This window comes from Engraulis encrasicolus, chromosome 11 (assembly GCF_034702125.1).
Source record: "Engraulis encrasicolus isolate BLACKSEA-1 chromosome 11, IST_EnEncr_1.0, whole genome shotgun sequence".
In the NCBI taxonomy this organism is placed as follows: domain Eukaryota; kingdom Metazoa; phylum Chordata; class Actinopteri; order Clupeiformes; family Engraulidae; genus Engraulis; species Engraulis encrasicolus.
The window spans coordinates 50,403,663-50,417,670 of record NC_085867.1 but is presented as its reverse complement, the minus strand read 5'-3'; the positions used below and the strand labels follow the sequence as shown (position 1 = coordinate 50,417,670).

Here is a 14,008-nt window from a genome sequence, read left to right as displayed (position 1 = left end):
ACACACACACACACACACACACACAATAGGGTGAGGTAAGGAATTTGGAAATTCCATCTTTGTTTTTTGTTCACAAGTACATAGAATATGTAATTTTATGTAGAAGTCATAGAGCTTACTTACATATTGAGTCAAACTTAAAGGGACACTGTGTGAGATTTTTAGTTGTTTATTTCCAGAATTCATGCTGCCCATTCACTAATGTTACCTTTTTCATGAATACTTACCACCAGCATCAAATTCTAAGTATTCATTATGACCGGAAAAATTGCACTTTTCATACATGAGAAGGGGGATCTTCTCCATGGTCCGCCATTTAGAATTTAGCTGCAAAAATGACTGTACTTGGACCATACTAGAAAATATTTGTTCATTACTTTGTAAACTTTCATGTAAATATCACATTTGGCGATAGCCAACCCAGTTTCAATGAGCAGCATAATTGCAGAGCCTTTTTTGACCATGAAAATTAAAATATTTTACTTAATTCTTCATTTAGGCCGGCACTATTGAGGTACATATTGTCTCTTTTATAATTCTCTAGAGAGGGTAGAGATCTTACACCTTTGAACGATTTTTTTAAATTTTAATTTATTCTTTATTTATTCTTTGTAGAATGCCTACCTCCAGGGAGTCCTGGGCAAGGTGTCATTTAAATAAACCCAACCCCTCTGAAGGCTCACTCTCAAGGGACCGGCGGTGCAGATAAAAAAGGACCACTACACCCCTTGCTTTCCGACACGACACCCTGACAACCAACAAGCAGCGTCTGTTCAGAGTTCAAATGCAGAAGGCCTGGCTGTGGCGCTCCATGTCACGGAGGACAAGTGAGGTCAGGGGTCACATGGGGTGTTTATTAAAGTCACTTTGTAAGGGGCCATCCCCAAGGGACCAGTAAAGGCCAGCCCAGCCCAGACCAGACTAACCCTGCAGAGGGAGGACTACTGACCAAGCAGGACACAGCACCACACTCCACAGCACCTCTAGTGAGTATCAGCAACCAGCACAAGGCTAAGGGGAAGGGAAGAGGGAGAGAGAGAGAGAGAGAGAGAGAGAGAGAGAGAGAGAGAGAGAGAGAGAGAGAGAAAGAGAGAGAGAGGGAGAGAGAGAGAGAGAGAGAGAGAGAGAGAGAGAGAGAGAGAGGGGGGGTGTAATGTGTCTAGAAGGAAAGTATTAAAAGAATAGCATTGAACATACAACAGATTATTTTTGGGGGGTTGTTTTTATTTGTAATACCAACAAACTTTGGTAATTTAGCAAATAGGAGTGATAAAATGCACTCGGGCCAAGGCCTGAGGGCACACTAAGGAACAAATAAATAGCACAGTGAGACAGATTTACAGCCTATATTCTTTCTTTAAACATCAACAGAAATGAAATTACTACTTTCAATCTTGTAATAATCAAAAAAAGTCACATAATCGAATGCTTATGGCACCTTCTACTTTTACACTGGGATCCTTTTTTCATTATTTAAATAAAGCTTCTCCCCCCCTTTCAGTATGACAGTGCGCATGTTGCACTTCAATAAATAGAGAGATGTCCATTTCAACATGCATGGTAGGTTGCTGTAGTGTACGTGGGTTGTGTTGTACATCTATATACACTTGAAATACACTAAATGTGTCCATGAGATTTTTCATTCCCTTTGAATCCTGTGTCTCCTTGTTTCGCCTTTCGTTCCGTGGAGCAGTTTGTTTGACGACCAGGGCCAATGGGATTAAAGGGGGGTTAACTGAAAACACTGGTATGAGATATATTATTACAAATGTCAAGACAACCTCTAAACGTCACACCTAGGTCATTACAAAATCATGTTCAAGCAATATATTGAAGCAGGTTTATTAGTCAATTTCAACAAAGAAAAAAACAAAAACAAAAACAAAAACAAACGAACAAAACGAATGGTCACGGTCCACAATTTAAAGCCAAACTTGTTCACTTCTTTATGGCGCCTGAACCCTTTCATTCTGGTCCATGTTCTCCAAACAGCAAAATTCAGTTTTTATTCACCAAACTGACAAGCAAATGAATATTATTTCCTAACTGAATAACGGAGAAGGTGATGTTATTCATTATCTCAAGTTCAGTTGTCTGAGCTGGAGGAGTTGAATCCGCTAACCAGGCATCAAGTTTGAGAGTGTTAGCTTTCAACCCTGTGAAGGACCACAACCCATCTTCACAGCTCTTCTCCAGATCTCACCCACAGCTGGGAGAGTTAGAGGAGGAAAAGAGACAACCCAGGGACGATTTACTCTTCCTCCATTCTGTCCACTGTCTCTTTCACTTCGTTCTAGATGATGGAGCATGTGGTTTTTTGAAATCACAGACCAACATGGCGGCGTAGTGATTGAGGCCTGTGGATTTGGCAGTAGCATGAGGCTTGTGGTGGCCATGGCTGTTGATTTGGATGCATGTCTGTTTGTTTGGTTGATTGATCGGTTGGGTTGGGTTGGTTGGTCTGCTCACAGAGAGATGTAGATCATGAACTGGCGGTGTTTGATTTCAGGAAGCAAAGTACGAGCTCTGCATGGAGTAGAGGCGGTCGATGGGGTTTCCTATGCGGGACTGCAGGGAGCCGGCCTCGGAGGCGGCCAGGAAGCAGTCGCTCAGGCTGGTGAGGGACGTGTCGCTGTCGATGTCATGGAAGACCGAGTCGGTTCCTAGAATAGACAGAGGGAGAAGAAAAGACAACGGTTTACATTTTAGCCAAACACACAAACAACAAAGTAAACAAAACATGTGGAAGACATTCCTTGAATAGTCGAGGTGAGGAAAACATTGTTGTAAAATTATTAACAATAATCCGTATTTGCATAGCACAGTTAATACAATCATGTAGCTCAAAGCGCTTTCGCAGACTGACATTAAAAAAACACTAGTGTTGGCAAATTTTGAGACATGCCAAGCCAAGGTTGTTTACATTCTTATCCAAAAACAAACTAGCTAGTAGACAAAGCAAACAAAGAAACAAAAATGGCCAAAATCAGAGGAGCACTAAAGTAAAATGTGCCCAGTGGCAGTGGAGACGGCAATTTCCATTAAAAAAAGACACAATAACGTTTATATGGAGCCATCAGCAAGACACAAGGCTGGGATGTCTGTCTCTGTGGTGAAATGCTCTGCTCTCTAATTACCAAGCACTGTCACACAAATCAATATTTCAGCTCTTCAAAGACGCAATAAAAGAAAATCACAGATACATAACAATGGGCGCCCTGGGTACGGGCTATGGGCTATGGGGTGGGGTGCTCTTCTGTGGCACTGGAGCATTCGACTGGTAAATGTGGTGTGTGTATGTGTGTGTGTGAGAGAGAGAGAGACAGAGCGAGGCAGAGCGAAAAAGCAAGACTTTGTGAGTGTGTGTGCAAATGTCTGTGTGTATACACGTGTGTGCAAGTCTGTGTGTGTGTGTGTGTGTGTGTGTGTGTGTGCGTGTGCGTGTGTATGTGCACGCATCTGTGTATGTGTGTGTGTGTGTGCACGCGTCTGTGTATGTGTGTGTGTGCGCTCATGCGTGCATGTGTGCGTGCAAGCGGCGTACGCGTGTGCCTGTGTATGTGTGTCTAGTGTTTATTGGGGGCTGTAATCCTTCTGGAGTGACAGTGTGCTTAATTGCGAGCTTGACGGGGAGCCCTCTCCTGGGTGTCATGGCTGCTTTATTGGCTTGCGCTGATCTAAATGACACTGTTACATCAGTGCCCGGGACACTTTGATGGCGCATGCATTTTTAATAAGGCCTGGCGCTTTATTGGTTTCCCCCACACGTTTGCCTTTGCCACGGGGTGTCTCGTGGCTGGTGGCAGTGGAAGGGAAGCCATTGGGCCAGTGGGCTGTGATGAGCCCTGCTTCCCTGGTCACACAGCTATAGTGCTGCTGCTGTTGTGGTGGTGGTGTCATCTATGAATCACCAAACTGATGAGTCTAACCACCAGCCACCAAGCACATACACCTGACCTCAGGCACAGACAGATGTAGAGCCAAAGGAGCTGATACCGTGTGTGTGTGTGTGTGTGTGTGTGTGTGTGTGTGTGTGTGTGTGTGTGTGTGTGTGTGTGTGTGTGTGTGTGTGTGTGTGTGTGTTTTGTCTGTGTATCTGTGTGTGTGTGTGTGTGTGTGTGTGTGTGTGTGTTGTCTGTATATCTGTGTATGAGTGTGTGTGCAGTGCAGTGCTGCTCACCGTAGGGGTTCATATGGTCTCCAGGCATCTGTGGCGGGGTGAGGCCCTGCTGGAAGGAGTCTGTGCTGTAGCCGTTGGGCTCCATGGCAACCAGGTGCTGCTGCTGGGGGGGCCCCAGGGGGGTGTAGGAGCTCATCAGGCCCTCCATGCGGCCAGAGATCACCTCTGTGGAGCACACACATGACATGACATGACATGACATGACATTACACTTGGCTGATGCTTTTATCTAAAGACACTTACAGATATTTGAAGTACAGGGTGTTGGTTACAGTCACTGGAGCAGTGTGGGGTTAGGTGCCTTCCTCAAGGGCACCTTAGCCAGAGATTGTAAGAGTACCCAGTCTCTCTGCCTCAGCCATGTAGTGAGATAGGAACTGGAAGATTCAAACCTGCCCCTGATCTAAAGCTTAGACCATGGTGCCTTCCATTACATCAAACCTGATATTACAATATACTTTGGTAACAGCATCTGGAATAGTTTGAGATTCAGGGCCTTAATCAAGGGCACTTCAGCCATGGATGAAGGTGTGGGACAGGACCATGGTACATTAAGGGTGGGAATCGAGGAGAGGAGATGCACACACAGACTTGTATTCAAGCGGACTCTACTACATTTAATCTTCCTTTCTTAGTGTGTTTATTTTTCTGTGTATTTTAGTGTGTACTGTTTTACTGTTGTCGTATCTTTGTATAAAGTCATTATGAATGTATTATTATGATTATTACTATTATTATCATTATCATTATTATTATTATTATTATTATTATTATTATTATTATATGCACAGAGCGAGCACAGATCATGCAGCTTATCACATCTCACATCAGTATACTGTAGTCTTGCATATCTGGATCTCGCATACTTTAAAGGCTTTCCAGTGCCCTCGAGGAGCACCCAGACATACACTTGAGACAGATGCATTGTTGTGTGAGTACTGCATTAGAATACAATTGAAGTACAAGTAACAGTGAATGACATATGGTTGATTTTGAGACAGACAGAGAGGGAGAGTGAGGGAGAGAGAGACAGAGACAGATACATCACAAACACATACCTTGACCCAGTCTCTGAGAGTTCTGCTGTTCCTGCTGCTGCTGCTGTCTGCGTGCCAGCTTCTTCATCTAGAGAGAGAGAGAGAGAGAGAGAGAGAGAGAGAGAGAGAGAGAGAGAGAGAGAGAGAGAGAGAGAGAGAGACAGAGACAGAGACAGAGAGACGAGGATATCCATCAGACACCAACACAGACAAGTTTTACAGGAAATGCAAAACTGTTGCTGTAAATCTTGAAGGGCACATTGGCCATAAAGTCCCTGGCAGTGTTGCGGCTCTTTACCTTGGCTCTTTGGTTCTGGAACCACACCTGGACCACTCGCACACTCAGGCCCGTCTCAGCTGCTAGAGTCTCTCTCACCTGGACCAAGAGGGAACATTGTCAATCAGTTTCTGTTTTTCTTTGTGATATTAGTGGGTTATATATAAAAATGTTATATTAGTGGATTGTGATATTAGTGTTTTCTTGAAAATAAAAGCAGTAATTTTACAGATTTAAACACAGCCTTGCTGCCATGATGTTCAATTGATAATATATGGACAACAAATGATGGCAAATGAAACCAGATGGTGAGGAGAAGAGTAGTAGAAGTGCATTTAGGTGTTCATCAGCATGCACGTACGTAATACAGAAATCCAGCACATTGCTCATTAACACGCATTTGTAGGTAGACATTGTCAGTGAGTGAGCTTACTTTTCGGCAAGGTTTGGAGGAGACCTCGAAGGAGGCCTTGAAGGCGCGCCTCTGCTGGGTGGTGAGGATGGTGCGGGGCCTCTTGGGCCGGCGGGGGTCTTTGCCGTCATCGCTGCCCTTACCCTGGCCTCCCTGGCCCTTCTCTGGCTTCACGTCGATGTCCTCGTCCTCACTTTTGTCTGGAACACAATCACATACGGAGCCCCGTTAAGTATTGTGATGAAAAGTTTTGCGGAGGTATTATGCACAGACAATCTCTGTACAAAAATGTAATATGACATGCATGCATACAATAAAATACAGTTTATGACTATTCCCTTTAAGATGTTGCAGTCATAGCTGAAAACAAAAACATTTTTATACAAGGGATTTTTAGTGGTAATTTTCAATTCCATTCAAAAACAAACAAAAAAAATGTTCCCTGTAAAAAGTACTGGTAAACTTTCCAAACAGTACTTGAAGAGCATGACACCCCAGAGGAAAGATCTTTAATTTCTTCTTCTCCCAATCTCTCTTCCCTCAGAGGCCTGTCGGTATTATTGAGACGAAGCTCATTGTCCATAACATGTCATCATGTACGAAGGCACTCGCTAATATGTAGTGCCATTCATTACTCTGTGGAGAACAGTATACTCCAGGCGACTCATGCAGACACGCTTGCTGTACTGTACCAACGCGAGAGGGATGCCGCATCTACGTTATCATAGCTCATCAGTGTCATTATTATTTGCCTATGAGGACCCTTGGATGTGTTATTGGTTGTGTACTGCTTAACGTACGACTTCATTATGCATCTATATCCTACATGCGGCAATGATCAAAGGTAACAAGACCTTGGAGAATACATAGCGGCTGACAATGGACCCGGGTCTAATAGCAGCCCCAGCAGAACACTTTGGTGGTTTGGCGAAAGCGCTTTTTATCCTATCATACTTTTGGAAATGATTTTCCCGTGATCTGAACTGAAGCAGTGGATGATTATGGTTTGGCAGTCGGCCATGTTCATTGTTGAGGGCTTGTGTCCGTGATGGGAGAAGGTGAGAAGCCTACTTCAGCCTATAGCACGTCTGTCAATCATCCCAATACTGTACATCTGTTTAATCACTTCCAGACAGCTTAAGGCCAGGATGCCGGCTCCTGTTCGGGCCTATTAAGTAACAGTTGCACAGCCCTCTGCGTCCATGGCCTGTTCTGTATGTTCACACATATGTGCGTTTGTGTGTTTGCAGCACGTGTACTGTATGTGCATGGGGACACCAGCAAGATCAAAAACAAATCCAAGGTATCACATTTTGTTAAGTGCCTTAGATTTCACATATCCCAAAATCCCCCTCCCCTACCTCCTCCTCCTCTCTCTCCCTACCTCCTTTTCCTCTCCCCTACCTCCTCCTCCTCCTCTTTCTCCTCCTCCTTCTTACCTGAGTCGGAGTTCTCTGGGCTGACGGAGTTGAGCAGCTCCTTCTCGCGTTCGTAATCATTCTTGCAGAGCAGCTGTCCCTCCTTCAGCACAAACTCGTCTCCCTTGCAGAGTTGCCGTTCGCACACGCAGCAGCAGAAGCAGCCCAGGTGGTAGACACTCTCCAGCGCCCGCATCACAAACTCTGTGGGCGCGATCTTCTCCAAGCAGCCGCTGCATTTCGTGGCAAACAACCTGGATGAAGATTAAAACAAAGAGAGAAAGAAGAGAGGTATTGTGAGGGGATTGATCTGGCTACACAAAGCAAAAACAATGATATCAGATTTAATTTCTTCGCCAATTCGTCAATTCTGATATCTTCCCAGCCATTTTGGAAGTCGGTCAGCTTGAAATCATTGGCCTCCAAAAGTCAGTTCATGTACTCATTCACATACAGTACGTATCTATCAACACAAAGTTGGTCAAATATTTGGGCATCACAAAAGCACACAAACCCTGAAAGAAAAGATGTCGTACAAAAAAAGAACATCTGAAAGTGACATCCGTCATTTTGCCACTTTTTGTTGCTGTTCTTGATGTTTTCCACTGAAAAACGAGGTCGCACATGGCAGCCCCCCTGAATGTGATTACAAGCCGGTGGTGCTGAGTGAGTGAGTGATAACCTGCCACGGGGCGGTGATGAAGTGGGGCGGTTAACATCCGACAGCCCCGCTGCTGCAACACATTGACAATCACCGCCGGAAACATTTTAGTAGAACACTGGAGAAATCTAGCTCTAATCACACTACCGGCTTCCCAGGGAGAGAGGCTTTGTGGGGAGGAATGGCGGTACGACGCGACGCGCTCTATATGGCAGAGCAGTGGCACCTTCGGCCGGGCCCGCTGATAAAAAAGGGCCTTCATGAATATTGAGGAAGCGCGAGCAAGAGGGAGCACAGCTGACGTGCTCATAATGCAACCCGTAGGGCTGCCGACCCGCACTACACACATTACACACACACACACACACACACACACACACACACACACACACACACACACACACACACACACACACACACACACACGCACACACACACACGCACACACACACACAGCCCATTGAGGTGTGCCCCCTGGCAGCTCGTTGGTATGGTAATGACTTTTGCGAGGGGCTTTTTTAATAAGTCGCTCAATATGACGTGTGTTTCACAGCACCTCTGGGCACCCCAGCGAGCCAGAGGGCCAAGACAAAAACACAGGGATGAGGATGCGAGGGAGAGAGGGAGGGGAAATAACAAATTATCAGAGGAGAGAGAAGAGCAGGGTGCAAAAAAGGAGAGGAGAGAAGAGAAGATATGGGTGGAGAAGAGGAGCGAAGAGAAGGGAGGAGAACAGAAGACAGGCGGAGATGAGAGAAGGCTGGAGAAGAGAAGAGAAGAGAAGAGAAGAGAAGAGAAGAGAAGAGAAGAGCGGGGGACAAGATCGGAGGAGCATCTATTGGGTCGGGGAGCAAGACAACTGACACATGAAAATGGACACAGGAAGTGCACATGAAAGAAGAGGAAGAGGATAAAAAAGAAGGGGGCACTGCGTGAAAACAGAAAAAGAGATTAGGCCGCAAAAGAACTGAAAGGTCTCTCTTAACGCAGCTCTTGTGCATCGATGTGTAATACCCAGCTTCGCACTCCAACAAAAACGCCTTAAACCCCTTGCCATCCGGATGAGACCTGTCATGGTGTTTGTGTCCCCCGCTTTTAAGCTATTCTCTTCGCCGCCATTCTCTTTGGGAGGAAATCGAGCTAATCTCATAAGACATCACTCCTCCGACTTCCTCTCTGTCACCTTGCATTATGTGGCGGCCTGTAATTCCACGGGTCCCCAGAGGGATCTTCCTGTCCCCCGCCATTGTCCCCCGTCCCCCTAATCCGCTCGCCGGGGCCCCCGCCACCCGCCCGTCCGTCCGCCACGGGATCTGCACACCCACGCGTGACGCCCACAGTTCACCGTGGCAACACACACCAAGTCTGAGCGCCTTGACGCCTTCTCGCCCACCTCTGCCTCAGTTACTTTCCTGGGACTTTCCCCTTGAAATTTTTGCCCATAATCATGGAACAAGGAGACGAGAAAGCTGATTGTGGGTGGGTGATTGGCATTTAATACCCTTCGTGACAGGCCTGTGGGCAGAGTTTAGGCTTCTGGTGGTCAGGCCTGGAAAAACCTTTGGGTGTGTGTGTGTGTGCGTGTGTGTGTGTGAGTTGAAGAGAGAGAGAATGCATGGCGATGTAGATTAAGCTAATCACTGTGGCTAAGTCCCTTTAGGTCCCTAGCTAGCATGAAGGAATCTCCTCTGAAGAGCTAGTGAAGCCTGACTTACTTCATTCTGTGTGTCGACTTTGTCCGTCTCTGAGGGACAATGCAAATGCTAAACCGACCAACCGAACATGAAACATCACTCTAAATGCCTTCATGGTGCAGCCAGAATGGAGGCCAGTGTAGCTGGCGTGTCCAAAGGGCTCCTGCACCAGCACTGACTCTGTATCCCTCACTAAAAACCTCTAGTTGGTATTGCAAGTCACCGCAATCCTGGCTGACCCACATAAACTGAAGCAGAATTAGTAGTTAATCACCAAATTGAAGAGCCCAGTAATATCTTACAGGAGAATTAAGTCATGAGGCAGCCTCCAGTAGAAGGCTTACCAATTGCTCTGAGTTGACATACCCAGTTAAGTGACTTAACCAGCTTTCTGGAACACCCGCCGTGTGTGGCGTGGGGCTGGAAAACCCTTGGAGGCAAGTCAGCCTCCAAGTGGAGAGAGGAGGCCTAGACCCTGGGGCCTGTCTGTGAGAACCACCCTGCATGTTGTTGTCGCTTGTGTGTGCTCCACTCTGTGTGTTTGTTTGCTAACCCGCTATTTATCCCCTTGTTTGGAGCCACCAAAGTTGCCTAATGGGGCAACATCAATATTGACACAGCGCGGCAGAAACCCTCCAGAAGCCAGCGCCAACCCCATCCCACCCCATCTGCAACCACCCAACCTCCCCCATCAAACCCCTTCTCTATCCAGCCCTCCTCCCCCACTCGCTGGCCTGCTCGGGTCCCCACAGCCCCACGCTTTGGGAAGGAGTTGGGCCTGTAATCCCCAGGGATGGATGTTTCTAAGAGACTCCCCACTGAGATCATTGATCTCTTTGTGGCTTTTCATCTCCCATCTTCTTCCCCAATAGTTGGAGAGGCTTTGGAGACTTTTCCACCTCTTTCTATATTTCATTTCTGCATCGCTCTTGCTCTTTCTAATACATCCTTTTAAAACCTTTAAAAAAATGATTTTGTACTTTTCCATAGTATTTTTACTTACTGTATATATTTTTGTTTATATTATTATTGTTGCCATTTAAATATTGTGCATATATTTTTATTTTTGTGTTTCTGTGCTTCTCCTCCCGAATCCTCGTCTTCCACAGCTTTCATTTATTTGTTCATTTTTCTCTCTACCAAATCCCATCTGGGACCACACTGACCGGATGTTTCAGAGGACCATGAAAACACTCACAGACGACACCAAGATACATATGATGTCATAACTCTTAACTTGTCATGACTTAGACTAATAAAGGCTGACCTCTGCTATAAACAGTCATGAACCAATGACGCGTGTTTGTGTGTATGCGTGTGTGTGTGTGTGTGTGTGTATGTGTCCGTGCATTATGCCACCTCGTCCTGCATTGCAATTATTATTATTATTATTATTATTATTATTATTATTATTATTATTATCATCATTATGTAATTATGTAATAATATTATTATTACGTAATTATTATTATTTTTCCACACCATTGGATGGGACACAAGTCTAAAATGTGTGTGTGTGTGTGTGTGTGTATATGTGTGTGTGTGTGTGTGTGTGTGTGTGTGTGTGTGTTTGTGTGTGTGTGTGTGTGTTTGAATGCGTGCGTATGCTGGCTATTGTCTGGCTATCCCTGATCTTATCTGCCCTTGCTGATGTTTGCAAAAACACATTTGACACACAGATGTGTCCAGGCCTGGGCTGTGCCGGTGGAGCGGAACGGACCGCTGTGTTGTGCTGTACGTGATTTGCCCATAATTATATTCCACCTCGGCCCACTCTGTAGAATGTGTCTTTGATGCTGTCATGGGCTGCCAGGCCCTACAGTACAGTAGGATCCAACAACTAACAGGGGCAGGAGAAGTGGAGAGGAGGAGGAGGAGGGGGAGGAGGAAGAGGAGGAGGAGGATGGGAGGGGAGTATGGGAGGAGAGGGGAGGGGGCTACAGGATTCGACTGACTGGGGCAGGAGGACTATAGAGGAGGAGAAAGAGGAAGAGGTGAAGTAAGGGGAGGAGGAGGAGATTTTTTTCCGACCGCTCCTTCCACTACTACATAAACGAGTGCACACATGCGGCAACTACAAAGAGGTGAGGGATGCCATTAAACAGCGTACTGTAGCTTCAAACGACTGCAGCTCCACTGTGGACACAGAGATCCACAGCATGGAAAATATAGCGCGGTTTACTGTATGTGAATAATTTTCATTATCAAAGACACACACGCACGCATGCGTGCACGCATGTGCGCACACGGGCGCAGCCGGCGCACACACACACACACACACACACACACACACACACACACACACACACACACACACACACACACACACACACACACACACACACACACACACACACACACTGTACTTGTCTTACTGTACAGTAGCCTTCTGACGTACTGTTCTGGCTCATCAAAGACACACTGACAGAAGCCACATCCACCCCCGGCTAACGCACAACGCTAAGTTTATTAGCATTTTAGGGTCTTAATTGAGGATAAGGTCTCATTGATTAGATTTTCCACCCTGTTTCCCATTGAAGGAAGGAAGGAAGGAAGGAAGGCTAATTTGTGAACGGACTGCATGTTGTACACACATGTCACTGACAATAGCCCCCGAAAACCTCTTTTCCCTCCTCAAAGTGAAGATGACAGTAGAGCCCAATTTAGTGGCTCAATAACGGCAAGCCACGCTTCTGGGAGCTGATTTGAGAAAGATGGCCTCTCGGTGAAGGAAAAAAAAGAGAGAGCTACTGGCTTTCCGGCTTGCCTGCCTCACATCCGCTGGCTAGCCAGTTTTCAGGGGTACAAATGGAGCCAAGCAGCCCATGTGTTTGCCCTGGTCCCCAGAGCAGAGTTAAGCAGCTGAATAACCTCCCGATTCTTTAGCACATTAGCATGCTAATGAGGCCATAAAGGCCCACGCTTTGTTTTCTAATTAAAGCCCAGCAGGTAAGCTATACAGAGAAGAGGAGAGAAAGAGAGAAAGAGAGAGAGAGAGAGAGAGAGAGAGAGAGAGAGAGAGAGAGGGAGAGAATAAAACCGTGGCGATAATGTACACAACTGAATATAAAAGGAGTTCACGGACGGCGTTGTATAGAGCCGGACAGCGTGCCGTGGTTCCTGCTGGGCTTTCCGTGTGGTTTTAAATCCCTCTGCAAACTAAAGGGCGATGTTCCGTTTGTCGAAACCACGGAGGAAAGAAAGGGCCGGGCAGAAAGGCTATCGCTCGGATAGAAAAAAAGGGCGGGAGAGATGTGAGAATAAGATAAAGAGATGGACAGGGAGAGTGACAGAGAGAAAAAAGGAAAGAAAAGAGAGGGATGGAGCAGGTACACAGGCGCCTTGTTTGGACAGCTGCTCTTCCTGTGGACGGCTGGGCCTTTCAGGTTACAGTTTACTCAGAGAGAGAGAGGGAGAGAGAAAGAGTGTGAGAGAGAGAGAGAGAGAGAGAGAGAGAGAGAGAGAGAGAGAGAGAGAGAGAGAGAGAGAGATAGAGAGAGAGAGAGAGAGGGAGAGATGTGTATTACCAGAATACACTACAGGGTGGGGGCCGGCAGAGAGGGGGGTCAGGGAAGAGGCCAAAAGACAGGCCGTGATGTTTGCCTGATATGCCAAAGCAAACTCACCACTGCTGAGAAACGCTATGAGTTTAACAGCAACTGTTTGGCCACGGTTCACCGGGAAACAACTCATTCATTTAACTAAAACAAAAAAATAATAATAGCCTCCAGCCATAAAATGGTGACAGGGGAGATGGAAGGTTGTTAATGGACCATCATTCTAAATTTAGCGCAACTTCAATACGTTTACCTAACCCTGCTCCACACACACCCTGCCCACAACATCTACAGCTCAGAGTTCACCCTCCAGCTGGGTCACTGAATATTGAGTCTTATAGATCTCATATGAGAGTTGTGCTGCTGAGGTCTTTGTACTCTGCGAGAAACTTTTTTTTTATTAGTGTGGGTGCTCTGCTTCTTATCAGCATACCCCTCCACCTCCAACGCCCCCAACCTCCCCACCTCCACCACCTCATCACAATCACCCCCACCACCACCACTCACAGCCCCCTAACTTCCTTCCAAACCTCCTCCACCTCTTGACAACAATGTGGACCGCTCCACCAGACCAGGCATGCAAGATGGAGGATATTTCCGGATCTGTACGGCAACACGCACACACTGTGCAAAAAAGGTATACAAAGCACTCATAGTATGTATGCATGCAGGCACACATGGACGCACAAATGCACACATACGGTACACACACACACACAAACATATCCACACAAACTGCGCAGGCTTTTCGTGCTGTCTGGCAAGCCCCTGC

The 14,008-nt window shown here is 46.4% G+C and overlaps 1 protein-coding gene across 1 annotated transcript in view; it reads right to left on the bottom strand.

The window, feature by feature from the left end:
- Positions 1-1,222: 1,222 nt before the first annotated feature.
- lmx1ba (LIM homeobox transcription factor 1, beta a) overlaps positions 1,223-14,008 on the bottom strand; it is a 66,673-nt gene continuing 53,887 nt past the window's right edge. The window contains exons 3-8 of the mRNA XM_063211419.1: positions 7,346-7,578; positions 5,928-6,106; positions 5,516-5,593; positions 5,239-5,305; positions 4,181-4,345; positions 1,223-2,663 (exon numbers count right to left, since the gene is read on the bottom strand). Coding sequence (XP_063067489.1) covers positions 2,506-2,663; positions 4,181-4,345; positions 5,239-5,305; positions 5,516-5,593; positions 5,928-6,106; positions 7,346-7,578 — 880 coding nt within the window. The 3' untranslated portion in view covers positions 1,223-2,505. The remainder of the gene's footprint in view (positions 2,664-4,180; positions 4,346-5,238; positions 5,306-5,515; positions 5,594-5,927; positions 6,107-7,345; positions 7,579-14,008) is intronic.